The 24,195-nt window shown below is 56.7% G+C and overlaps 8 protein-coding genes and 1 non-coding gene across 9 annotated transcripts; 5 read left to right on the top strand and 4 right to left on the bottom strand.

Moving 5' to 3' along the window:
- Positions 1 to 1,973: 1,973 nt before the first annotated feature.
- On the bottom strand, positions 1,974 to 3,967 carry MKK02DRAFT_30399 (WD-repeat protein; the record flags this gene model as incomplete). The annotated part of the gene is made up of 6 exons (XM_053088036.1): positions 1,974 to 2,084; positions 2,133 to 3,368; positions 3,411 to 3,713; positions 3,751 to 3,765; positions 3,809 to 3,915; positions 3,952 to 3,967. 6 exons carry the CDS (start codon positions 3,965 to 3,967, stop codon positions 1,974 to 1,976), a joined length of 1,788 nt encoding a protein of 595 aa, XP_052942409.1.
- Positions 3,968 to 4,240: 273 nt separating this feature from the next.
- Positions 4,241 to 5,932, top strand: MKK02DRAFT_40935 (major facilitator superfamily domain-containing protein; the record flags this gene model as incomplete). The annotated part of the gene is made up of 7 exons (XM_053091339.1): positions 4,241 to 4,322; positions 4,367 to 4,657; positions 4,690 to 4,781; positions 4,817 to 4,968; positions 5,010 to 5,292; positions 5,334 to 5,409; positions 5,442 to 5,932. 7 exons carry the CDS (start codon positions 4,241 to 4,243, stop codon positions 5,930 to 5,932), a joined length of 1,467 nt encoding a protein of 488 aa, XP_052942408.1.
- Positions 5,933 to 5,964: 32 nt separating this feature from the next.
- MKK02DRAFT_40934 (putative S-adenosylmethionine-dependent methyltransferase) lies at positions 5,965 to 7,123 on the bottom strand (the record flags this gene model as incomplete). Its single annotated transcript, XM_053091338.1, has 2 exons — positions 5,965 to 6,689; positions 6,784 to 7,123. The coding sequence occupies 2 exons, from the start codon at positions 7,121 to 7,123 to the stop codon at positions 5,965 to 5,967; spliced, it is 1,065 nt and encodes a 354-aa protein (XP_052942407.1).
- Positions 7,124 to 7,453: 330 nt separating this feature from the next.
- Positions 7,454 to 10,018, bottom strand: MKK02DRAFT_40933 (putative translational regulator GCN20-like ABC transporter protein; the record flags this gene model as incomplete). Its single annotated transcript, XM_053091337.1, has 9 exons — positions 7,454 to 7,583; positions 7,619 to 7,688; positions 7,737 to 7,761; positions 7,807 to 8,572; positions 8,604 to 8,701; positions 8,826 to 9,288; positions 9,320 to 9,778; positions 9,810 to 9,964; positions 9,995 to 10,018. The coding sequence occupies 9 exons, from the start codon at positions 10,016 to 10,018 to the stop codon at positions 7,454 to 7,456; spliced, it is 2,190 nt and encodes a 729-aa protein (XP_052942406.1).
- A 50-nt stretch (positions 10,019 to 10,068) lies between these two features.
- On the top strand, positions 10,069 to 12,616 carry MKK02DRAFT_20226 (adaptin N terminal region-domain-containing protein; the record flags this gene model as incomplete). The annotated part of the gene is made up of 7 exons (XM_053086224.1): positions 10,069 to 10,376; positions 10,407 to 10,628; positions 10,659 to 11,175; positions 11,207 to 11,299; positions 11,342 to 11,773; positions 11,805 to 12,203; positions 12,392 to 12,616. The coding sequence occupies 7 exons, from the start codon at positions 10,069 to 10,071 to the stop codon at positions 12,614 to 12,616; spliced, it is 2,196 nt and encodes a 731-aa protein (XP_052942405.1).
- A 605-nt stretch (positions 12,617 to 13,221) lies between these two features.
- Positions 13,222 to 13,314, bottom strand: MKK02DRAFT_t27. Its single transcript has one exon. It is a non-coding gene; the product is annotated as a tRNA-Gln (tRNA).
- A 353-nt stretch (positions 13,315 to 13,667) lies between these two features.
- On the top strand, positions 13,668 to 15,067 carry MKK02DRAFT_20328 (chord-domain-containing protein; the record flags this gene model as incomplete). The annotated part of the gene is made up of 7 exons (XM_053086241.1): positions 13,668 to 13,757; positions 13,808 to 13,835; positions 13,890 to 13,912; positions 13,961 to 13,996; positions 14,051 to 14,419; positions 14,482 to 14,610; positions 14,660 to 15,067. 7 exons carry the CDS (start codon positions 13,668 to 13,670, stop codon positions 15,065 to 15,067), a joined length of 1,083 nt encoding a protein of 360 aa, XP_052942404.1.
- Positions 15,068 to 16,940: 1,873 nt separating this feature from the next.
- On the top strand, positions 16,941 to 22,749 carry MKK02DRAFT_40930 (uncharacterized protein; the record flags this gene model as incomplete). The annotated part of the gene is made up of 24 exons (XM_053091336.1): positions 16,941 to 16,993; positions 17,026 to 17,506; positions 17,551 to 17,891; positions 17,923 to 18,019; positions 18,055 to 18,163; positions 18,196 to 18,262; positions 18,297 to 18,364; positions 18,397 to 18,831; positions 18,866 to 19,047; positions 19,102 to 19,250; positions 19,284 to 19,384; positions 19,427 to 19,548; positions 19,597 to 19,833; positions 19,878 to 20,202; positions 20,234 to 20,328; positions 20,371 to 20,642; positions 20,690 to 21,062; positions 21,114 to 21,206; positions 21,254 to 21,625; positions 21,677 to 21,727; positions 21,779 to 21,997; positions 22,050 to 22,202; positions 22,251 to 22,472; positions 22,519 to 22,749. The coding sequence occupies 24 exons, from the start codon at positions 16,941 to 16,943 to the stop codon at positions 22,747 to 22,749; spliced, it is 4,848 nt and encodes a 1,615-aa protein (XP_052942403.1).
- Positions 22,750 to 23,188: 439 nt separating this feature from the next.
- MKK02DRAFT_40929 (uncharacterized protein) lies at positions 23,189 to 24,050 on the top strand (the record flags this gene model as incomplete). Its single annotated transcript, XM_053091335.1, has 6 exons — positions 23,189 to 23,206; positions 23,273 to 23,290; positions 23,336 to 23,416; positions 23,468 to 23,562; positions 23,605 to 23,856; positions 23,909 to 24,050. 6 exons carry the CDS (start codon positions 23,189 to 23,191, stop codon positions 24,048 to 24,050), a joined length of 606 nt encoding a protein of 201 aa, XP_052942402.1.
- Between the last annotated feature and the right edge of the window lie 145 nt (positions 24,051 to 24,195).

Genomic DNA, 24,195 nt, shown 5'->3' with positions numbered 1-24,195 from the left:
TGCGCCTACTCACTGCGGGAGCCAGGCTCACCCACGGGATCGTCTGCCCCCGCCGTCGCTTTCCCTCCCTCAGTCTCATCGGGCTTCGCGAGTTCGGCGAGGATCTTGACCAGCTCCTTCGCTGAGACATTGCTGGGAATGATGGTCACCTCACCCGACTCGAAGACTTCCACGCTGACCACTATGGGAATCCCAGCCTGCTCGTGCAGCGATCGGATCCTTGGGGCGGTATCCTTGGGTATGGCAATGTGAGTCTTGCTCATGTCTGCTGCGTCCGGGTCGTCGACAAGGCGACCGTAAGACCGCATATGAAGGACGAAGGGAAGCCATTGTGTTTGTTCGTCAGCTCATACGTCTTGTAGGATGGTCCGCTGTTGGTAGACATTGCGTTGTATCTGTGGTCGGTGGTGTGTCTGAACTGGGTATGCCGAAAGGAGGAGGAGGATGTACGATTCATGAGTCGAGGGGGGCGTTGACATGGCTTATAAAGGCCCAACGCCGACTGACTCGCCACCGCGTTGCATGGTCCGGCCGGCAAACCTTTGTGTATCGTGTACAAGGGAACCACCTTGGTTTACCTTTCCAGCGCCACGCAGATGATCGTAGAATGTTCTAGCGCTGCGCCAGAAATCTGTCTGCAACTTGGAGAGCGGGTGGCGATTAACAATGGGGATCCGGCGTCGACATCGCGGACTTTTGTTCTTGGGTTGAGAAAGGTTGAGGTCTCGCTCCCCCAGCCAGAGGTGTCTAGTCACCTGGCTCCAAGTGCAAAGTGTGCATGTCACGATCCCCTGCTAGCGCATATATATATGATCAGCGGCGGCAAGTCCGCTAAGCCCACACTAGTTCGCCCCTGCTGCTGCCTCTCTGGCTTCCCTCAGGCGTTTCTCCACCCTGTTGAGCGGTTCCCATAGGTCGGGCGCCTCCGTCAGAGTAGGCACGAGGATGAGAAGGTCCTCGGAGTCCTCAACGTCCTGAATGGAGGCAAATCTCTCGTAGTAATCTGGTGCTTCAGGCCATACCGCCACGAGCAGATTCGTGTCGTCCTCGGTGAGATCGTAGTCGTGGGCCTTTGTCTCCCAGGTTTCAGCCTGTTCAGTCACACGAAGAATCGAAGTGGGTTCCGTAACCGACAGGTAAAGTGTGAAGGTCTTCCCGGCTGGCGCGGACATGGTGAAGGGTGTGTGGATGATGTATGCGAGTGAATGGGCTTGCTTGGCTGATGAGGGGTGGAGACTGGGTGGATGTAGAGACAGTAATGGGGAATCATGCAGAGTAGGAAAAAAAGGGTGGCGCGGGGAGGCCAATCAAATATATCAGACCTGGATTCGCGCCCCGCACATGACTCCCTGGGTACTCTCACCTTCAGCGCTGTCTCACTTACGGCGGCCACTCAAGTCTCCGACCGCTGCGATCTGTAGACGGAGGGCGGGGTACGCAGGCGGTATTCCGAATGGAGATCCCGCCTTACATTGTACTCCGCTTTCTCGCTTCACACGCTCCCTCAAATTGGCATTTCCCCGTTCGACTCGGTGGCGCAATTCTCCGCTCGCCGCACTTTTGCGGAGACGGCAGCGAAAGCAGTCGGAACCAGAATGAGACATGGAATGCCGCCCGACACACTCCGCTTTCTCGCATGTAGCCTTGTCACAAGCTCCCTTGATTCAGAGTCAGCTAGTCTTTCCTCCTTTCAGCCCCCGGGCGGCCGATCGCCGGCCCGCCTGGACCGCGACAGACACCTTTTGGTGGGGGTTCTTGTCGAGCTTGGATTGCAAGTTGTCCGGTAGTCGGACTGGTTCGCCGTGGTGATCGTAACAAGCAGCAAGGTTAGTACTTTGCGGGAGCTTGAGGACTTCAGCACCGATCAGCAGTTCACCATCAGTCGACAGTCCGCTAGAGCTCGTATACCAGTCAGTTCCCCACCTGTCGATTTCACGTTTCATATGTATGAACTCTAGGGCAATGAAAGGTTCCTACGCCTGAGGCACAGTCCACGTCCTAGCACACCCATCCTGCCCCGTCGAGATCAACTTCTCACTTCCTGCAACCCAAGACACCCCCGAGACCCCTCCTGGATGCGCATTCTAAGATGTCAGCTCTTGCCCCAACTCATGCCGTCCCTTACAGCTCACCTTGATAGCCGTATTCTTCATCACCTTCTCCACCTCCCACACATAGATACTCTCATCCCCACCCGCACTTGCCAGCCTTTTCCCGTCCGGCGAAAAGCTCAACGCCGCCACTCGCCCGGTATGGAACTGCCACCTGCTACTGACGAGCACTTCCTTCTTGCCCACATCGACGAGGATGATCCGCCCGGCGCTATCTCCCGCAGCGACGAGTTTCCCGTCCGGCGAGAATGCGATCGAGAGGATGTCGCCCTTGTTGTCGGTAAAGTCCGCCTCGGTTTTGAGAGAAGAGCCAGAGTTGGTGGCGAGGGTGAGGGTCTTGCCTGAGCCGTAGGCGACCGAGGGGCCGTTTGCGCCGACCGCCGAGATGTTTCCGGGTTGGGTGAAGGGGGAGCCGGAGGTGGGGTGGACTTCCAAGCCGGAGGCGGAGGCGATGTAGGTGGCGGAAGGGGTAGCAGCGATCCCGGTGGGTTGGGATTTGGCCGAGATGGAAGAGGCGAACTTGGTTCCGCTTATGGAGGTTGCGCGATCGTCCCATCCTGCCGCCCATACTTTTCCATCCGTGTCCGACGCGACGCCAACGATCCTTGCGGCATGCCCGCCCCCCTCGATCTCCTTCCACGCCCCTTCGTCCTCGGCCGTCGAGAACGCCTTAATCGATCCGTCGAATGATCCTGCGTAGAATGTCTGATCCTTTTCGTTCAGCCCGCTTGCTGTGATTGCCTTGGTGGGGCCGTGCAGCTTGCGCCAGCTGTTCCCCTCGCGCGGGTCAAAGAGGTTGATGGTACCCGAGAGCGAGACCGAGGCGATGACATTCGGGTTGGCCCAGACAATCCCGTTCTGCTGCGACTCGACGTCCGAGCCGACCTTCCAGCTTTGCCCAGCCTGGCCGGTAGCAGCATCCCAGATGGCAACTACGCCGTCCGCGCCGGCCGTAGCGATCTGTGCAGAGTCAAGCGCCCACGAGGCAGCCATAAGACTGCTTGTCTCTGGCCGAGCAGCCTCAGCTTTCTTCTCGCCGGTCTTGCCGTCATAAAAGAACAGCTTTCCGTCCGACGCGACCGAGGCAAAGAGGTCCCCATTGGGAGCGTACTGAACGTCTCGGACGAAACGGGTATGGTGATTGAAGATCTTGTCGTACTTGAATGGGACGGCAGTGTGAAGGCAAACCGACGTATCGTCCGAACCGGACACGGCGCGGAACGGACGCTGATGTCGGACCGAGAGGGAGGTGATGGGCTGAGAATAAGCTCGGCAGGCGCAGTCAGACTTATAGCTCACCTTGGAGTGTCCAGTGATCTCCCCACAACTACTCCCCGAGTCCATAAAGAACGCCGCGCCAAACTTGTCCTTGCCCTCTCCGCCCACGATGATCCGCTTGCTCTCCCCGTCCCAAGCAAGATCGTTGATCTTCCCGCTCATCGGTCGGCCGGCGTACTTGAGGACGTTCTCCTGGTTGACGACATCCCAGACACGGACGTTCCCGGCGATATCTGCAGATGCGCAGTAGAAGCCGGACGGGGAGATCCGAGCGACCGTTGCGGTCTGGGTGTGCTGGGTGTAAACATGGGAAAGGGAGGGGTTCTATCGATCAGTGAAGCCCGAACACATAGGAGCTTACATTGAGGTCGCGGATCTGTTCATCAGCTATAATCCACCCCTGAGGCCGATGTACTCACAACCACAGCCCGCCCGTTGGTGTAGATCAACTTCTCCCCCTTTGGATCCGCCGCGAGCTTGGTCGACTCGGACCGCGCCGTCCAGGGATTGCAGGGGTACACGGAGCCTGCCCATCAGACTTGTTCTACTGAGCTGCGCTCACCTGCTTTCCAGCTCATCTTGCTTAGCGAGGAGGTATGTATGGTGAAAGATAGCGGTCCATGCTGCGCGGCTGCTGTTCGGGTCTCGGCTGTGCGGTTCCGGGGTCAAATACGGCATTGAACTTAGCGTCGATCGCTGGGACGTTTGAGCAGCTGCTCTTGTCAGCGCGCTGGTCAACGACCGGTAAACTGGTAGATAGCAACCGGCAACTCACAACTGGTATATATTAGAGGTGCTCAAGGAGGGAGCTGAGAAGACACTGTCCCACCCAAGAGAGATTTGGACCCACAATGACTGCTCAAACGACAGCGACAACAGCGGCCAAGGGCATTGTCACGACCGTGTTCATTGCCCTCGTCCTTGATCTCCTCGGTAGGTCCAGCTTGACTCCTGCCAGGCCTGGACTCACTCTACAGCTTTCACTCTGCCCCTGCCGCTATTTCCTCGGCTGATTGCTTGGTACCTTCAGCGCGAATCTCACTCGCCGTCCACGCTTCTCGCTCGCCTACTCAACCTCTCGTACTCATGGCGAGGCTACCTGACCTCCCTGTCAGGAGCCAAGTCTGTCGTGCCCGAGATCAGGTGGGGCAAGGCCGCTGCCGACTCCATCACCCAGGGGAAGAACTGGGATGTGGTGCTTCTCGGTGGGGCCATGGGAAGTTTGTTCTCCCTGTGTCAATGTGTGATCAGCCCATGGCTGGGGAGCTGTAAGTCTGGCGCTGGGTCGAGCTGATAACAGTGTCTGACAAATACGGAAGGAAGAAGGTCTTGCTGGCTACCATGGTCGGCAACATTGTGTCTGCCGCTATTTGGCTGAGATCCACCACCTTCGTACGTGTCGCTGTGGACCAACAGCTGACGCGCAGAGCACATACCTGCTCTCCAGACTCGTTGGCGGTCTTTCTGAGGGCAACGTGCAGATAAGCACCGCCATTATCTCAGACGTCACCACCGCCGCCACCAGGTCCAGATCTCTGGCTCTGATAGGCATTGCTTTCTCCATTTGCTTCACAATTGGGTGAGTACCCCTCATCCGGTGGAGTTCAAGCTCATAGCCAGTCCGTCGGTAGGCGCTTACTTTGCGTCACGTTCTTTGCCCAATACCGTCCCATCAGCAGATTGGAACGTCTTTGCCGTCCCCGCCGCCATCTCGCTCGGCCTGCTCGTCATCGAAACGCTCTACCTCGCGGCTAGGCTACCGGAAACGCGCAACTGGTCCGAGAAGCAGGTAGAAAAGGGGGATGTCAAGGCTGCTGTACCCGTCGACAGCGTTGACGCTCGGCTCAGAAAGCTCAGGGCGATGGGGAGACTGCACGGGCTGTTCCTGCTGTTCTTCTCCGGTGTACGTCCCTCTTGGTCACAGCGGACTTTGCTGATGTTCAGGCGGAATTCACTTTGACATTCCTCACATACGACCTCTTCTCAGCTTCCAATGCCCAAAACGGCCGTCTCTTGTCATGTACGTACGCCCCCCGACTTCGCTGACTCCAGACATCGGCGTCCTCTCTGCTCTGCTCCAAGGAAGACACGTCCGCCCCTCTATGGCTCGACTCGGCGAAGTCCGGCTCGCCACACGCGGTATCCTCTCCTGCGTCCTCGCGCTCGGCCTCCTCTCCCTCCTTCCCCATCCGCGCATAGTCACCTCCTACGCCCTATCCACCACCGTCCTCTACGCCGCCGCCACCTTGTTGTCATACACCAGCGCGACGGTGGTGTCATGCCTCACAGCCGCCGCGGCGGGATGTACGACCGAGGGAGCGGGTGGGGATCCGCGCTTGCAAAGAGGGAGGGCGTTGGGCGGGTACAGGTCCAAGGGGCAGCTGGGGCGGGCGATCGGACCGATACTTGCGAGTTCGGTGTATTGGGTGATGGGGCCCAAGGTGTGTTACTCGGGGTTGGCGGGGTGCTTGGTGTTGGTTTGGGCGAGTACGAGGGGGTTAGTGGCGGAAGAGAGATCTAGGAAATTGATGAAGGCAGAGTAGGATGCAAAGAATGCCCGTTGATCTTCCGCAACCTATCCGCTCCAGCCCACCACCGCCCGATCCTTGCCGTACTGATCCTGCCAGATCTCGGTGCGGGTGAACATCGATCCGTCACCAGCTTGATAGAGGATCTGCGAGACATCCTCCCCTTGACTCTCGCCTATCTCCATTACGACTCTTGGGGCACTTGCCCAACCCTTCCCCGCCATGTCCTTGTCGTCCAGCAGCAGGTCCGGCAACATATCGGCAATCCTTCCATAGAACGCCAGCCCCTCGCCGTCCCCGTCTTGGGTGTCCCCCAGCAGAGCTCGCGGATCCTCATACCGCCTGACCGAGTCCGGCAGCTGCTCGTACTCGGCTTGGGAGATATAGGGCGGGTTGGCAGTGAGGACCGATACCTTGCCTTTGGTCGCCGCGAGAATGTCCGAGACGGCCGTCGGGCTGAGGATGTCCAGCTGGGAGAAAGAGGTGTTGCGGATGCCAAGCGATGCGGCATTGTCCCGTGCGAGCTGAAGCGCTTTGCTGCTGAGTTCGAACCCGAAGGCGTGGGCGAGGCGGTCCTGGAGGGTGTGTGAGAGCAAGAGGGGGATACAGCCGGACCCACTGCAGAGATCGACAATGGATAAGTGCTCGCTGGAGGCTGATGAGGCGGATCTGAGCTCATCGGAGAGGCGAGTAAAGATGTGGGCGGTCTCTGGGCGAGGAATAAGGGTGGGAGGGCGGCAGATGAGTTGGAGCGGTCCGAAGTCGACGTTTCCTGCTCGTTAGGCCGTGGTCAATCAGAACTGCCCCTCCTCTTGATCTTACCAGAGGGATTACAGCGTGAAAGAGACGATTGAAGGATGACTTACCGAGTATGTATTGGAGCGGCTCGCCCTGCGCCCTCCGCTCCACCAGCCCCAGCACAACCCCACTCTCCAACCCCCTCATAGCCTCCATATCCTCCTTCTTCGGCATCGACACCCCAAAGATAGCTGCCGCCTGCCTCTGGATATCCTCTCTTGCCTCCTCTCGGATCCATCGCAGCTCGTTCACCGCTTCTTCACGCGAGAGCTCGCGGTTCCGGAGGAGGGTCTTGAGGAGGGGGTCGTCCGAAAATGACCGCGTACCTCTTATTATTGGCAGCGGGTTCAGCGATCTCCGCGGCGCGATGCTGCGCGGCCCGGCGGACCTTAGAGCCGCGATAAACATTCTGATTGAATGTACAGGATGTATCAAGGTGAAGACGTCGTCGAGTGCGTGACCAAAATATGGGGCGGCGGGGAACGCCGCCTCCACCTTGACTCCCCCACTCTCCCCCACCTTACTCTCCTCTATCTCCCGTGAGCCTTGTGGGCGTTGCACGACTATGGACAGCTGTGCAGAGGATATGGCCCTGTCCATTGATAGCTACAGTAGCCTATAGGCCCTACAGGAACTCAGAAGATTGCATGAGAAGAGGATTCATAGAGTCAATGCGTCGTCCTGCTCCCCAATCCCCCTTTCCGCCTCCTTCGCCATCCCCCCTGTCCCGTCCGGTCCCTAAGTCGGCTTGACCTTCGCGGCGAGACCGGATACTATAAGTGACTTGTAACTAGTGACGTCCCCTGTGTATTTCTGAACAGTGCCTTCCGCACATGTGAACAGCAAATTGGCGGTACGCTGAATGTATCTGAGTTGTCAGCTACATCCTATGGGGTGCCCTACCTCTCGTCGTGGCTGATAGAGATCACTCCGCCGCGGAATTTTCCTATGGCATCGATCAGTGCATCGAGCCCTGGCGAGTCAGCTTGCCCAGACACGGGACTCAGTACAAAACACTCACCTTCGATATCCAAGTGATTGGTAGGCTGGGACATCAGCACGGCTCTTAAACCCATGAAGAAGCAGCTCACCTCGTCCAAGAGCAAGATATGCGGCCTCTGCATACTCAACACCGCAAACGCCACCCTGGACTTTTGCCCTCCCGACAACGTCCCAATCTTCTGGATACCCGTCAACCCGGTAATCCCGAATTGACCGAGATGGGACCGGTACTCCTGCTCGACCTTTCCGGGGAATTTGTGCTGAAGGAACGCGACCGGCGTCATGGTGACGTCGAGCTGGTCGATATGGTGTTGGGTAAAGTAGGCGACCCGGACACGAGGGTTGATCGTCGCCGACCCCTTCATGGGCTGAATGGCGCCAGTGAGGAGCTTGATGAGGGTGGATTTACCGGCTCCGTTTGGTCCGATAATGGCGATCCGGCTATCAAAGTCGACATTGATGTTGACGCCTTTGAGGATGATCTTTTCCGGCGAGTACCCGAATGTCACCTCGTCGAGCTGCAACAGAGGAGGAGAGATCTTTTCCGGATCAGGGAATTTGAAACTCTCGTTATCCTCCTCCTCTGGCGGTTCGAGCTCGGGCAGCTTCTCCAGAATCTTGATCCGGGATTGCGCCTGCGGCGCCCGGTTGGCATTGTACCGCCACCGGTCGATGTACGCCTGAAGATGTTGCCGGTAGGCGAGCTGGGCTTCGTACTCTTTCTTTTGGTTCTTGGCCCGGTCGGTCTTGGTGGCGTAGAACTGGGAAAAGTTCCCTTTGTAGTAGTCGAGACGCTGCGAGTGTTGGTGGATGATGTCGGTAGCGACGTGGTCGAGGAAGGCTCTGTCGTGCGAGCTGGGGTCAGCGGGGACGGATCTGGACTTACACAACGAGGATGGTTCCGGGCCAGGTTTGGAGATAGTCTTCCAGCCAGGCGATGGCGTTCAAGTCCAACATGTTGGACGGTTCGTCGAGCATGAGAAGCTGGGATCAGCAAGGTTCAGCGAGTATAGTCCACTCCTTCATAGTATCCTCCGCCTTTGCCCGAGGTTCCGCCGAAACCCAGTCCATCCTCTCCTGCACCCCGGATTCGCTTAACAGTACTCACATCTGGCTTGACAAACAACGCCCTGGCCAACGCCAATCGCATCCTCCATCCACCCGAGAAACTCCTCGTCGCCATCTTTTGGTCCGATTCCGAGAATCCAAGACCCGCCAATAGGAGCGCCGCCCTGGCAGGACCCGTTTCCGCCTCCATGTCCACCAGCTTCTTTTGGATATCCCCCAGCGTCGCCGACAGCTCGTCCTTTTCTCCATCCAGCTTGTTCTCCTCTCCTTCTGCCACCAGCGCCTTTTCCATCCTTTCCAGCTTGGCATTGATCTCCTTTTCATCTGTGAGGAGCTTGTGTCGCCAGACGTCGGCTTGGAGGACCGAGTCCAGGGCGGTCGTGTCGTCTCCGACAATTTCCTGCTCGACGTACAGGACCGAGATGTGGGTAGGTACGGCGACCTCTCGGAGGGCGATATGACGAAGAAGGGTAGATTTTCCGACACCGTTTCGACCAATCACACTGAAATTAGCTTTGCCAGACCTCTACTCACCCGTAGCGTCGCCCATGGGCCATGGTCAATGTCGCCCCCGACAAAATCTTGTTGCTCGCGAACGAAACGTCGATATTGATAAGGTGGACATCCTTGGACTTTCCCTTGGCCGCCCCACTCAGATCCAGCGGATTGACCTTCATAAACATCTCCTCGTAGCTCTGCTGCTTGAGATGAGCGTCGATCAATTTGGAGCCTTGGTACAGGTCTCCGCCCTTTCTCGCTCGCTTCTCCACCTTGGCCCGTAGCTTGGCCTCGGCCTTGGCCAGCTTCCCGAGGTCTACCCGAGACGCCTGACCCTTGGTGTTGGATTCGAGATCCACCTTGCCAGACATGGCGATTGTCGCCGACATGGCTTGGGATCGCATGTGGACGGTTTTATCGAGTTGACGGGCGACGGTGATTTTACGGACCCGCTTGGCCGATTGGGTCTCGAGGTAGGCGAGAAGCCGGTCCATACTGCTGTCAGCTAGGTCTAGCTAGGACTTACAAGTTGTCGAGATCGCCATTTTTGCTGGTGGAAGGACCGCTCGACAGCATCCCCCGGGTCATATCCACGATATCCTCCATTTCCTCGTCCTCGTCGTCGACGAGTCCGGCAATGTACGACACGACGACATCGTCTGTGCGGGGAAAGGTGCGGCGCTAAGTCAGCTCTGCCTACGTTACGCTTACAATGTCAGTTGCGATGGAAGCCATGATGAAGTATGGTTGAAAAATCACAACTCCACATTCCGCAACTATACATCATGGCGGCTCTCAACAGGCTGTCGCAGCGCATCAAGGAGAACTTTCAAGAGTCCACACGAGACTTTGCCATCCCGGGCGGCTCTGCATCCACAGCGACGTACTTTGATACGAGCGATGACAAGATCAAGGAGATCTCCAAGCTCTTGGAGAGCAGGCACGACAAGGAGCGTCTGGAGGGGATGAAGCGGATCATCGCCGGGATCTCCAAGGGGAGGGACATGGAGCCGTTCTTCGCCCAAGTTGTGAAGAATGTGGTGGCGCCGAGTATAGAGATCAGGAAGCTGGTCTACATCTACCTGCTGAGATTGTAAGTCCTGGCGAGATGGGGCTGATGTAGTGCCTCGACCAACTCGGACCTGCTCTTGCTGAGTATCAACACCTTTCAGAAGGACCTCTCGGACCAGTCGCCCCTCATACGGTCCATGTCGCTGAGGGTGTTGACCTCCATACGAGTGCCAGTTATCCAAGGGATCGTCATGCTCGGTCTCAAGAAGCTCGTCAACGATAGGAATCCCTGGGTCCGCAAGACCGTCGCGGGGGGCTTGGCCAAGGTGTACGAGTGAGTCTAGGCTTGGCCGAGCTGATGCAGGGTCGACAACTCCCAGCTGTCATCGCTTATACCCCTACTCCAAACGCTACTCTCGTCGCAATCGCCCTTGACGCTTGGCGCGACCCTCACTGCGTTTGTCGAGATCTGCCCGGACCGCTTGGACCTGCTCCACCCTTACTATCGCCATATCTGCCGCTTACTCGTCGACGCGGACGAGTGGGGACAGGCCGTCGCGGTAGAAGTCCTTACACGGTACTGCAGGGCCATGCTCGAGAAGCCCGAACCACTCACTACGAACGCGGACAGCGACGACGAGCTGGAGGGAGTAGATATCGACTTGGCCATGTTTCTCGACTGCGCCAAGCCGCTCTTTCAGTCCAGGAACCCCGCGGTCGTCCTCGCGATGGCCAAGGCGTACTATCACCTCGCACCGGCAGGACACAAGCTGGTCGGTCAGGAACAACTCGTCGCGCCGGTGCTGCGGCTCGCGAATGGCAAGGCGGAAGTGATGGGGTTGGCGTGGGAGGTCATCGCGGTGATGTCGGAGGAGCGTCCTGTGAGTAAATGCAAGACCGAGCTGATAGCAGTGGCTGTTCCGACCCCGCTTCACTAGCACCTTCCTTCATGCGGCCGACTCGACCTACGTCAATCTCGTCAAGCTCAGAGCTATGTCTGCACTCGTCACGCCGGAGACGGCTGAAGCGGCGATGCGGGAGTTCAAGCATTACATCCGGTTCCCAGATACCGCTGTCGCCGAAGAAGCGGTCCGCGCTATTGGCGCTCTTGTCCGCTCGCAGCCGGTTGTCGCTTCTACCGGACTCGCCACTCTGATGCGTTGGCTCAGGAGCAATCGAGGTGAGGTTCAGCCGGGACTAGCTGATATAGATAATCTCGTCGGACAATCTGTCATCAGTCTCAAGTCGATCATCCTCACTCTACCCGCGTCTGCTACGCCATCCCCCCGAGCTCTGGTCGCGCGTCTCGCCAAACAATTACCGACCGTCACTAACCATAATGCTCGAGCTAGCGTCTTTTGGCTGGTCGGCCAGTATGCGTCGTCGGACTCACCCAATGAGCACGGGCTGGGCTGGGAAGGGGTTCAGGCCTGGGTACCGGATGTGCTCAGGCAGGCTGTAAAGGGCTTTGCAGAAGAGGTGAGCTAGACGTAAGCGGAGCTGACGATAGTCGAGCATCGCCAAGCTCCAAATCCTCACGCTCTCCACCAAAGTCGCCGCTCTTGCTCCTGCCTCCTCCCAACTCACCCTGCTCACGCAGTACCTCTTCAATCTCGCCCGATACGACGCGTCATACGATGTGCGCGACCGAGGGCGGCTCCTATCGTCCCTGCTTCGTGGCGTGGTATCAGAGGCGGATACAGAGGAGGACCAAGGCGGGGTGGTACTAAGGAGGGAGCAGGTCAAGGCGGTACTTCTGGGGCAGAGGCCGGTGGCGGAAAAGCAATCTGTGGATGCGGAGCTGGAGGCGGGGAGCATGTCGAGAGTGTTGAGGAGAAGGATGGTGGGGTATGAGGGACTACCAGAATGGACGAATGATCCGACCGACTCGAATTTGAGGGATTCCGAGGTGAGTCGGGGCCCGCTGCTCCATAGTATCTTCCTAGCCGAGGTGCAAGGGAGAAAGGACAGTGGAGAAGCTGGTCAACAAAGGTGGAGCAGCGGGGATCTTTCATGAGGAGCGAAGTAGCGTCGAAGCAGAGGCGGGGCATGGGTTGGAACGCGATCTTTCCGCTGAATGTAAGGCTGATTCAGCAGGTTGAACACCAGAAGCCACCAGCACCAACATCGATGGGCTCGCATATTCCCCCTCCTGCGATCCCAGTCCACCTGTCATCTTCCGTCACCTCCATCGCGCGGTCACCCAGCACTAGTAACGCCTCTCCGGTCGGGTCCGCTCCTATCGTCAAGAGCAAGTTCCAAGACTTGGACGCATTCTTGGATAGCGAGACAGAGGATGAGACGGAGAGCGAGGAAGAGTGAGTCATTGTCACGATACGGTATGTGCAGAGGCTGACAACAGATCGCCAAGGGCCACGCAGATGAAGATGACAGCACCTCCCCGAAGCGCTATAGTGCCGGAGTATGATGAGAGCAGTAGCAGTGAGGGCAGCAATGACAGTGAGGAGGAGTCAGAGGAATCGGAAAGCATTAGGGGAGGCGAGAACAACCGCTTCATGGGTATCAGATAGAGATAGTGAATGGGACATGTGGTGCGCGAGAGGCTCAGATATGAAGCTATAGCGCCTGCCCTGCGTCCCGTATCCACTGACCTCATGGGCGCGTGGGAGGCTCAACTTTGAACAAATGAGGAGGCAGGAGGCGCAGTAAAGAGCGTTCTAGAGATGAGCCATTAATTCTCTGTCCCGGCCGCTCCAAAGAATTCCAAAAAGAAAGGATCGAATCGCTGGACCGGTACGGGGTTCGAACTCCATAATTTTCGACTGATATGCGATATTTCGATCTCCTCAGCCTCAAGAGTCCTCCAGAATGATCCGTAGAGGTACCGGAGTATGCAGCAAGGGGTGAGAAGGCATGGGGAACGATAAGAGAGCCAAAAGAAGGGGAAAGAAAATCATTTTCTAAAAAGGTCCTAGCGAGGTTCGAACTCGCGTTACAGGTATTCGCTCATCTTTAATTAATTCAAAAACCTGGGTACTAAACCGCTATACGATAGGGCCTCCAAAAAATTGTTCCCTCGCTTGAATATCAACCTCCCACAACTTGGGACCCTAGCGGCGCGCCCAGGTCGCTCTAGGACATGATGTTTAGTAGCAGGCTACTGTCGCACCCGATGTACAGTAACTAGCCGATGCGCAGCGTTCGCCCTGAGATGTGCGTGTAGCCTCTCACACCTCGTCCTGCCTGTTTAGCTGCCTCAATCATTGAAGCGCTAATACAGCAGCTGCGAATATCAGCATTCCTGCGGTCTGCTCTGAATTTTACCACCGAGGCCCAGCGAGCGGCTTTCTGGGTCAGCGTATGTGTGTACCGTCTTTCCACCCATTCTCATCCGAATTGCCCTCATCTGGAAATGCCAAAGTGTACCAGACAAGGGTGTCAGCAGGAGTATGCCGAGTCCGAGAACTCGGAAGGGTCGTGCTCTTACCATCCCGGAGGGCCTGTATGTTGCTACTTTCGCTAGTCTTCGAGGTCACCGATACTGACCGATAGGTGTTTCACGAAGGCCTGAAATCATGGTGTGCGTCAATTTAGAGTCTGACAAAGTTTGAGGAAGAGCTGACCACAAAGACAGCGTGCTGCAAGGACATATCAAAGGTGCGCTCACTAGAAAGGATGTGGTGTGGATACGACTGATCAGCGCAGCCCGTGCTGGAGTTTGACCAGTTCATGGCTATACCGGTGAGTGCAGCAAGGTCGCCGCGATTTATACGCCGGAGATCTGCTGAATGCTAGCCATGTACGAAAGGCACACATACCTCCGTAAAAATCGCTCAACCCGCCCCAACTAGCGATGTCCCACACACAGCTCCTAATTCCTACATCAACGAGGCTGGCGCAGAGGTCTACGGATCGGCTCCGCCCATGTCCGCAGTCGTCGACAGCTCTCCGAGTCCCTCTTTTCCTGCGTCCTCTGTCCCAGCGGTGACGAAAACATCTGCTCCACCCAAACCCGGCGCCGCGGTGGTTGAGGAGGATGATCTCACCGTGCCCGTACCGGAGGGCGCGAAGTGCAAGCGTCTGACCTGTGGCAAGGAATGGGAGGGAGAGGACAGGTCGAGAGGAGATGGTGAGGCGGCTAGATGTAGGCATCATCCGCAAGGGGTGAGTCCGGGCACCAGGCAAAGTTTGCGGGAGGACATAATGGTGCCTGGCTGACCTTCTAGGCAATCTTCCACGAGGGTTCGAAAGGTTATCTCTGCTGCAAGAGACGCGTCCTCGAGTTTGACGAGTTTCTAAAGATTGAAGGGTGCACTGTAGGCAACCACCTATTCGTCGGGACGAAGAAGGACGAGGTGCGATGCCCCACCCGCTCAGCTTGCGATGGGAAGCTGATAATTCTAGGACCAGGAGGAGATCATCAACTGCCGAATAGACCACTATCAGACTCCTCTCACCGTCCACGTCTCCGCATTTGCCAAATCCGCCGATAAATTCAAATCATCAGTCACCTTTCGCTCCCAAGAGCTCATTCTCGACCTCTACCTTCCCGCCAACAAACGAGTCAATAAAACACTTACACTCTACGGTCCCATCTCACCGGAAGAGTGCACTTATCGGATCCTAGGGAGTAAGGTGGAGATCGTGTTGAAGAAGCCGGGGGCGGCGAGTTGGCCATTATTGGAGCTACCAGCGGCGGGAGCGGAGCTGCCTAAAGGATACGCTCTGACTTTTGGGGTAAGCGGCAGGACGGGCACCGTCGGTGGGAAGGAGATTGTGCTGGCGCAGGAGGAGGTGGCGAAGAGAGGGTAGAGCAAACGGGGAGTATGCAGAAGTCTAGTCACACTTATGCTTCATCGTTTTGTTCTTGCTCTTGCCTGTTGCCCTTGCATAGCCCTTACCGGGCGTTGAATGGCTTTTCAGCCGACGCCCAAATGACAGCCGCCTCCATGAGCAAAGGCTACAATGTAATCTATCCAAGTATAGCAAGGCATTACTGTACAGTCTTGAATTCCCTCTCTAGTTCCATCATTTCGTCCGCCGTCAAGAGCCATGAGGCGTCGAGCTGCCACATCAGCTTGATCAGTAGCCCCGCTCGGTGCACGACAGCTCACCTCAACATCCACATCTCTCTGTCGCTCCGGATCTATTTGCGCGGGAGATTCGTCGTCATCTTCCGGATCCAACCAGTCCGTCCTCTCCGGTAGGGACGGCATCATCGCGCCTCGTTTTGCTAATTTCTGCCAATCGTCAGCTAGCTTCTCGCCCGCAAACTAAGCGGAGCGAACTTACATCGGCGGCCTCATTCCCCTCCCAGCCCACATGCGCCGCAACATACTTGAACCTCACGCCCGCCTTTGGCTGCCTCCGACGAAGCAAAACGAGAAGGTGCTTGATGAGGTCGACGTTTTTGATACCCTTGCCCTCATCGCCGCCGGCCCTGGTCTTGGCAGAAAGGCGGAAGTTGTTCCGCATCCACTTAGGGAGGTAGGTGGTCATCGCTAGTGGTCAGCTGTCGCGAGTATTATTCACGTTCGGAAAAGCTGACATGAAATCGTATATTGAGAGTCTGTCCGTATTTCCAGGGGTATTGAAGGGTACGGACACAACTCGACAGCTCGTATGACAGACTGGAGTGTCAGCTGAGCACACTTCAGGTGTGGGCAGACTTACCAGTAGCTCCCCCCTGTTGTTCGTCTGCAGCTTCCCCGGCACCCTCTCGCTCAAATTTCTCGCACCGGCTTCCCCGTCCCTGCCCCAGAAGACACCCAGCCCCGCCTTGGCTCCAACCTGACCATTGCCCAAGCCGGATCCATCGGTGTACACCACCAGACGCTGGTCCTTGGAGAAGGTGTAGCCTTTTCTTGACAGCTCTTGAAGGTCAGAAGGTAAAAGAGAAGGATCAATTGCGGTTGGAGGGGAAGAGGCGCGGAAGGGGTCGTCCGGTTGAGAGGTTCGAGCGCTGGGGGTTTGAGCGTGATTGGGCGGGGCGTAGGGTCCTACCGACCCCTCCATGAATTCCTGTGCGGCCGCTTGGCTTGGGAACTTCTTGAACTTGGCCCTGACTGTCAGCATGGTCCAGGCGCGCTGAAATAAACGCACGCAGGATACCCCTTCACCTGCGCTTCCGCCTCTGCCCACGTCAGATAGATCCCTGGCTTGTGCCCGGTATGAACAGCATAGTAGCTTGCTTTCGGCCTACCTATTAGCCGTAGCTCTTGGACATTAGTGAGTCAGCTGACATGGCGTTCAAAGCTATCTTGGCTCTGATGTCCTTGACCACCGTTGGCTGTCCGATGACCCTTATACGGAGATGCCCGATTGTGTTCCAAAGACCACCTTTGGAGCGAAGCGAAAGGAGGGGCGGGAGGGAGTACTGCCTGATGATGGACTGGAGGAGCTTCTGGGTGCCCTTCATGCGCCTCAGAGGCGATGCTCAGCTGGATAGATAGATGCGAAGTGGAGATGTAACAGGACGTTTCAGATTTTGCACCACGCGACCTCACCACGCGGCTCGGGCATCTCCCGGCTCCGAAGTTTATCAGCAGCTATATAAAGACGAGTCGTATCTGACGTTGGACATATCACCGTCAGCTCATCAGGGTAGCTCTTGTATCTAGTCGGTAAAAGAGAGTTGCAGGGAATTGAGCTGCTCCCCGCTTGCTGGCAAATTTGCTCTTCCGCGATGAACGCTCAAGCGATCTTCAGCGAGCTCGAGGCTCACCGGCCCAAAAGACAGTACGTCCAAGCCAAGACCCGACTGACAATAGTCCCACGCCACTGCTCATTGAGAACTCGCTTCTCCTTCTTCCTCTCCTGGTTGTCATCTCCCTCGGAATCCTCCTCCTCTCATACCTCGTCCCAAAGGCATACCGCTTCTTATCCCGCCATGTTTTCAGGCGGAATCGCCAACCCATCTTTCTCGAAGATGACGACGACCTCGCAGAAGCAGAGCCAGAACCCTCGCCCCTCTACATGCCGTCCCGCGGACTCTGGTCCGACTTTCGAGCGCACGTCCGGTCATTCAAGGAGGCTGGCACGGTCCTCTTTGCTCTTGAAGTGTTCAGGACCCTGTGTCTGTGCGCTCTGCTCGCCCTCAGCATATACGCGACGATCCAAGCGGAATCACCGGACACGGTGGACGTGCTGAGGAAAAAGGAGCACAAGGGAAAGAAGCACAAACACCACTCGCATTCTGTGGATGAGTATTCGAGTTTGGAGTGGGGAGAGTTTGGAGCGTCTGTTTTCTACGTGAGCTATCAGTATCGATTCGATCGCCTAGAGCTGACTTTTAGACCTACACGCTGATATTCTCCTTCCTGCTGCTCACACTGCGCCCCGCCACTCCCCTCCGCCTTCACATTATCACGCACCTCGATACGCTCCTCTTGCTCGCCTGGTGCCTCTACGCTTACCGCGACTTTTGGCCGCTATGCACAACCTACCTCACAGCGGTCGACCTGCCAAATGCTGTCACCTGGTCCCGTTTGGCCATCCTCTCCGTCGCGGCGGTGCTCCTTCCCCTCATCCGGCCGCGGACCTACGTCCCGGTTGACAAGTTCAACCCTAGGGTCAAAGGGCAAATCCATCCCGAGCAGGTCGCACCGCTACTCTTCTACCTGTCCTACGAGTACATGTAAGTCTGGGGCAGGCCAAGCTGACGTCAGGACACCAATCATCTGGAAGGCATGGAGAAATCCTTCGTTACCCTACGAAGACCTACCACCACTGGCAGACTACGATGAGGCGGATCACCTGTACACGGTGAGTCATGTCTACGTGAGCTAGCTGACGATCAGAAACACATGAAGCACCTCGACCCGTATCGACGAGAGCAAGAGGGCAAGAAGCCAAGGCATCTGGCAGCCATGATCGCTTACATCTTCCGCTGGGAGCTATTCGTGACATGTAGGTGTCAGATCGGCAACGCTGACGTTCAGCTCTGATGTGCGTAATTTCTGGTGTGGCTGAGCTGGCGGCTCCTGTCGGTACTCAACAGATTCTCTTGTAAGTCCAAGGATCCAGCTTGTGCTGATAGCAGGTATCTTCAAGCGGATGGACAGGGTCAGGCGATGCACCCGCTGTTCTGGGTCGTCATCCTCTTCCTAGGTGAGCCATACCTGTGGCTCAGCTGACTCCAGGCCCTTTCATCGGCTCCGTCGCCATTCAGTACTACATTTTTATCACTACTCGCTCCTTGGTCCGCGCCGAGTCACTCCTCACCCAGCTACTTTTCGACCACTCGCTCCGACTTCGCATGAAGGACTCGCTCGGCGACGAGGAGAAGAAGGAGGTTGCAGCAGAAGGCACCAAGACCCCTCTGATCCGCATCGAAGCAGCAGAGGGACCAGGTCCAGAAGCCGCCATCGAGCACATCGATACAGTCGATAGCGAAGAAGGCCAGCTTCTCGGCGAGTCGACTGCGGTCGGCTCGACGACCAGCTCGAAAGGCAAGGACAAGGCTGCAGATGCCGAGTCCGTGGCGGATAAGCCTGCCGCGGCGGTCGTCCCCGGGCAAGGCATGGCCGGCAAGATCAACGTCTTGATGGCAGCGGATGTGGAGTCGATTGTTGAGGGTATGTGGGGTCGCCCAACAGAGCTGACGGGCAGGTCGCGATCTTCCTCTCGTCTTCATATACACCCCCATCCAGCTCGCCCTGTGTATCGTCTTCCTGTACCGCATCCTCAGCTGGAGTGCCCTGATCGGCATGTTCATCATGCTCATCACTCTGCCTATCCCGGGCTTCCTCACCAAGTTCAACGCAGACTTCCAGACAAAGCGGATGGTAGCGGTAAGTTCCAAATGGCAGAAGCACTTTCCTCTGCATTTGAGCTGACGATACCAGACGGACGCGCGAGTCGATGTCATCACCGAAGCTGTCGGCGCGCTTCGTATGCTCAAGATGTTTGCCTGGGAGGGGCGGATGAAGGAGCGGATTGCCGAGAAGCGAGAAGTTGAGCTGGACCTCATCTGGAAGAGGAGACTCATGAGTCTGTGAGTGTGACTCGTCAGCTGAGCTTATGACAGATTCACCACGGTGGCCAACCTCGTACTTCCAGTCCTGACCATGTCCATCACCTATGCTGTCTACACCTTGGTTCAAAAGAAACAGCTCACCGCTGCCACCGGTACGTTCCCCCTCTCACGCTATAGACCTTGCTGACAAGCAGTCTTTTCAAGTATGGCCGTCTTTGAACTCGTCAAGGGTCAGCTTAGCATGTGCTTCTACCTGATCAACGGCTTTGTTACTGCTTCGGTATCTCTTGGCCGAATAAACGCTTTCTTGAAGACGGTAAGCTGTGATACTCCGATCGCCCGGCCTGTGAGCTAAATCAGTCAGAGCGAAATGGTAGACGAGTTTGAGCCCAAGTCACCGGTGTTCCTCCAGCCTGCGGCGCAACTCGAAGCGGAAGAGCAAGGCTTGATTCGCTTGAAGCACGCCGAGTTCAACTGGGGCTCGTCCAAAGGCACCGATACGCCCGGCTTTTCGCTCAAGGTGGAAGATGTCACGTTTGTCAAGGGCAAGATCAACCTTATCACCGGACCGACGGGATCTGGAAAGTCCTCTTTCCTCAAGGTCAGTTTTTATAAACTCGAGCTGGTGCACAAGCTGACTTCTAGGCGCTCATTGGCGAACTCCACTTCGTCAACCATCCCGGATCATTCTTCCACCTTCCCCGCTCTGGTGGCGTCTCCTATGCAGCCCAGGAATCATGGTGTCTCTCCGAAACCATCCGGGATAATATCGTCTTTGGGGATGAATTCGACGAAAAGAGGTATCGGTCGGTCCTGCATGATTGCGGTCTAGAGCCGGATCTGAAGCTTTTGGACAACGGGGACCAGACCGAGATTGGGGAGAAGGGCGTTACGCTCAGCGGCGGCCAGAAGGCCAGGGTCACGCTAGCACGCTCGGTTTACGCCCAGACCGAGGTGGTGCTTCTCGATGGTGAGTTTGAGTCTGCTGGGAGCTGATTCAGACATCTTCTCGGCGCTGGACACCTTGACATCGAGATTTATCATCGATAATCTGTTCCGAGGGCCGCTCATGAAGGACCGGACTGTGCTTCTTATCGTACGTCGCTCCTGCAGCCGAAAAGAATCAGGCTAATTTCAGACCCATCACATCGGCCTCGTCGCTCCCATGGCGGACTTTATGCTGGCTCTGAACGAGGACGGAACGATACGCTCAGCCGGTCCCATCGAAGACGTTCTGGATCACGACGAGGAGCTCGCCGCTGTTGTCGAGAAGGAGAAGAAGGAGGATGACTCTGCCCCCAAGGAGGATCTGACCAAGCCCGAGGAGAAGAAGTCTGCGGCGAAGCTCATTCAGGCGGAAGAAAAGGCAGAAGGGCGGATCAGCAAGAAGGCTATGTTTTCGTTCTTTTCGTGAGTTTCCTTGTGCGAGTATGTGCACTATCAAGCTCATCCCATAGCACGTTCGGCGGCCCAGTCTTCTGGATCCTCTACTTTGGCCTCCTCCTCGCCGGTCAAGGCTTTGCATCCTTCGAGACGTACTGGCTCGGAGTGTGGGCAAGAGCATACGACCACGCTCGTGTCCCCGGCGAAGTCTCGGTACCCTACTTCCTCGGCATCTACTTTGTCTGGGTCGCCTCGGGCCTGATCACCGCCAGCGCCTCGAACGTCCTCTTCTACCTCGGCGCCATCAAAGCCAGCCGGACCATCCACAAGCGGCTCGTCGACCGGATCTTTGGCGCCTATTCGAGGTTCCTGGATGTCACGCCGGTGGGCCGGCTCGTCGGGCGGTTTACAAAGGACATGAAGAGTATTGATGGGGCTTTCACCGAGGTCATTTAACCCGCGATCTCCGAACGTGCGCTTCATCAACTGACTCATTAGACATTTTCGACGGTCGCGGAGATCACCATCGGGATGATCATCAAGTTCATGATCGTCGTTTCGCTCGTTCCCCTCTTCTCAATCCCAGCAATTGTAAGCTGGACAGTCCAAGAGACGGCAATCAAAAGCTGACTTCACAGGTCATCGGAGCAGTCGGTGCCTTCCTCGGCGAAGTCTACATCCACGGCCAGCTCTCGGTCAAGCGCGAAATGTCCAACGCCAAATCCCCCCTCTTCTCGCACTTCTCCGCCGCCGTCAACGGAATCGTCTCTATCCGCGCTTTCGGTGCGCAGGAGAAGCTCCGCCGCGAGGCGCGCAAGCGGGCCGACAAGTACACTCGCGCTGCCACGGCTTTCTACAATCTGAACCGATGGGTGACGGTCCGGATCGACATGCTCGGTGGGCTGTTTGCGGCGCTTTTGGCGGCGTTCTTGGTCTATGGGCCTAGGATGGATGCTAGTACGGCTGGCTTCGCGCTGAACCAGGCTATCGCGTTCTCGTACACCATCTTGGTGAGTGTCATGCCTGTGCACCACCAATGACGAATGAAGCTGATCGAGTAGTGGTGGGTGAGGCTGGTCAACCAGATGGAAGTTGAGGGTAACTCAGTCGAGGTGAGCTCTTGCATACATACCGACTTTCCTGGTGCTCAGCTCACACTACAGCGCATCCAAGACTACCTCGTTATCGATCAAGAACCCCAGGCGACTTCCAGGAACCAGCCACCCGCCGCGTGGCCAACAAGCGGGGAGATCATCCTCGACAAGCTGTCGGCCAAGTACTCGACGGATGGACCGACCGTGCTGGACAATCTGGAGGTAACGATCAAGAGCGGCGAGCGGGTCGGAATTGTTGGGAGGACGGGAAGTGGGAAGTCGACACTGGTACGCTATGCGATTGTCTCTGACCGGATGCAGTTCTAAGCTTACCAAATAGGCGCTGGCTATCCTCAGAATGGTCCCCACCACCGGCAGCGTCAAGATTGACGGTCTCGCTACCGAAAAGATCAACCTCGAGGCGCTTCGGTCGAATGTCACTATCATCCCGCAAGACCCCGTCCTGCTATCCGGTAGCATGCGCTTCAACTTGGTGAGCTACCTACACGTCCATAGGCCCGAGCTGTAGGCTGACAATCAGGACCCATTCGGCGATCATGACGACGCCGAGCTGAATGACGCCCTCCAGTCCTCGGGCCTGGGGTCCGTTCGTCAATCTACCAGCGGTACCGCTACGCCTCAGCGGCTCACACTCGACTCGCCCATTGCTGCTGGAGGTGGTAACCTGTCGCAGGGCCAGCGCCAGTTAGTCGCCCTCGCGCGGGCGCTTGTCCGGGGAAGCAAGCTCTTGATACTGGATGAGGTGAGCCATGTCGATCTGGTTGACGTTCATGGAGCTGATCACTTAGGCTACTGCGTCCGTGGACTTTGAAACCGACACCCTGATTCAGCAATCCATCCGGAATCTCCCGCGCAACACTACCGTTCTCACCGTCGCCCACCGCCTCGCGACCGTCATGGACTATGACAAAATCCTCGTGCTCGGTGCCGGCAAGGTGCTGGAGTTTGACGCACCTGGGGTTTTGAAGGATAAGAAGGACAGCTACTTTGCCAAGCTCGTCCAGGCGATGGAGGGGTGAGTTATCTTGTCATAACCTTAGTGTTGATTAGACTTTATCTTTGGTGAATAGTAAATGCAGGTGATTTTGATTAGCGGGAGTAGATCTGATTAGTTCCATTCCTTAGCGTCATGCGTCACATGCACCAAAGGCACCTCGCCCTCTTCAGTCTTCATTCTATACATTCCACACTATACCCAACTACTTCATACTTGACCATTCTTCCCACAGCACGCGTCCACTTAACACAGCCTATCATACCGCTTCACATCCAGAAAGAAAGCCCGACGGAAAGATCTCGCCCGCAAGTACCGGACTCAATCTCGTCTACCTCTACCGGAATAGATAGCGCGCTGCTATAATCTCCCGAGCGAGCCATACGAAGGGCAGGGCCCCCAGATATCTCGTTCAGCTCTTCTGCTATACTTCATCTGCCACCTCCGCTGGGTATAGGATCAAGATGAATCCCCACAAGCTGGTAAGTGGACCGTCCCCGGACCCCCTGTTACCGGCGCGACCAGGGATAGTTGGCTAACCGATACAGAACAAGGTCGATATCTCGGTGAGTCTGATGCTACTATAAGCTCTGGATCGAGCTGACATCCAGTCCATGAGCGAGGAAGACCAGAAAGCGTTCAAGCTGTATGGCAAAGTTCCCGGCAAGAACGTGTTGACCAAGATGCAGAAGGTGAGCTAGCTCTGCCTCCTTCATGGTGAAAGCACTAGCTTTACAGCACAGGACCGCAAGTACTTTGACTCGGGAGACTACATGATGAACAAGGCGGGAGTCCAGTCTGCCCAGGCGCCCGGAACCGCTATCCCCACTCCCGAGGGGTATGTCCAGTCTCTAGCGCCTTGCGCTCCGCTGACCTCTAGTCTTCCCCACGCATTCTCACCCTCGATCGGCTCACCCCCCCCTATCGCTTCCAGCTCGCCACCAGGCTCCATCCCCATCCCGTCCAATGTCACCCGCGAATCCTTCAGTGCTCAACAGGGCCAGGGGCAGCAGGGCAACGACCGGCTCTCACCCTCTCAGGGCGTCGGAGTGGGGATCAGCCCAGCAGCAACGAGCGAGGCAATGGAAGTTCCGGGAGGAGGCGTGAAGCACGTCCGGAGAGGGAGTGAGAGGTGAGCTAAAATCACCTCGAGTGTCTCGAGGGGACGTTAGCTGATCGACTAGCCACACTCGCGCGTCTCCACCGACCGTCCTGAGGGAGAACTCCAACCCGTCTAGCTCCTTCCCGATCCACCACTCGGGCGTATTCGGTTCGAGCCCCGTCAAGACGAGCAACTTGGGAAGGATGGTAGATGAGGAGAGTTAGGGCTGTCTGTTGGAGACCGGGCGGGTAAGAAGGGATTTCAGAAGTGGGGGAAGTTCAATTTCGCTGTCAAGGTGTACTGCATGTATTATACGATCCGCACGAACTGCGCAGAGAACACATCGGGACGTGACTCATCTGCTCCACT

This window comes from Dioszegia hungarica (genome assembly GCF_025882075.1).
Source record: "Dioszegia hungarica strain PDD-24b-2 chromosome Unknown MKK02contig_25, whole genome shotgun sequence".
Taxonomy (NCBI): Eukaryota; Fungi; Basidiomycota; class Tremellomycetes; order Tremellales; family Bulleribasidiaceae; genus Dioszegia; species Dioszegia hungarica.
The sequence above is the reverse complement of the archived record's forward strand: the minus strand, read 5'-3'. Positions and strand labels throughout refer to the sequence as shown.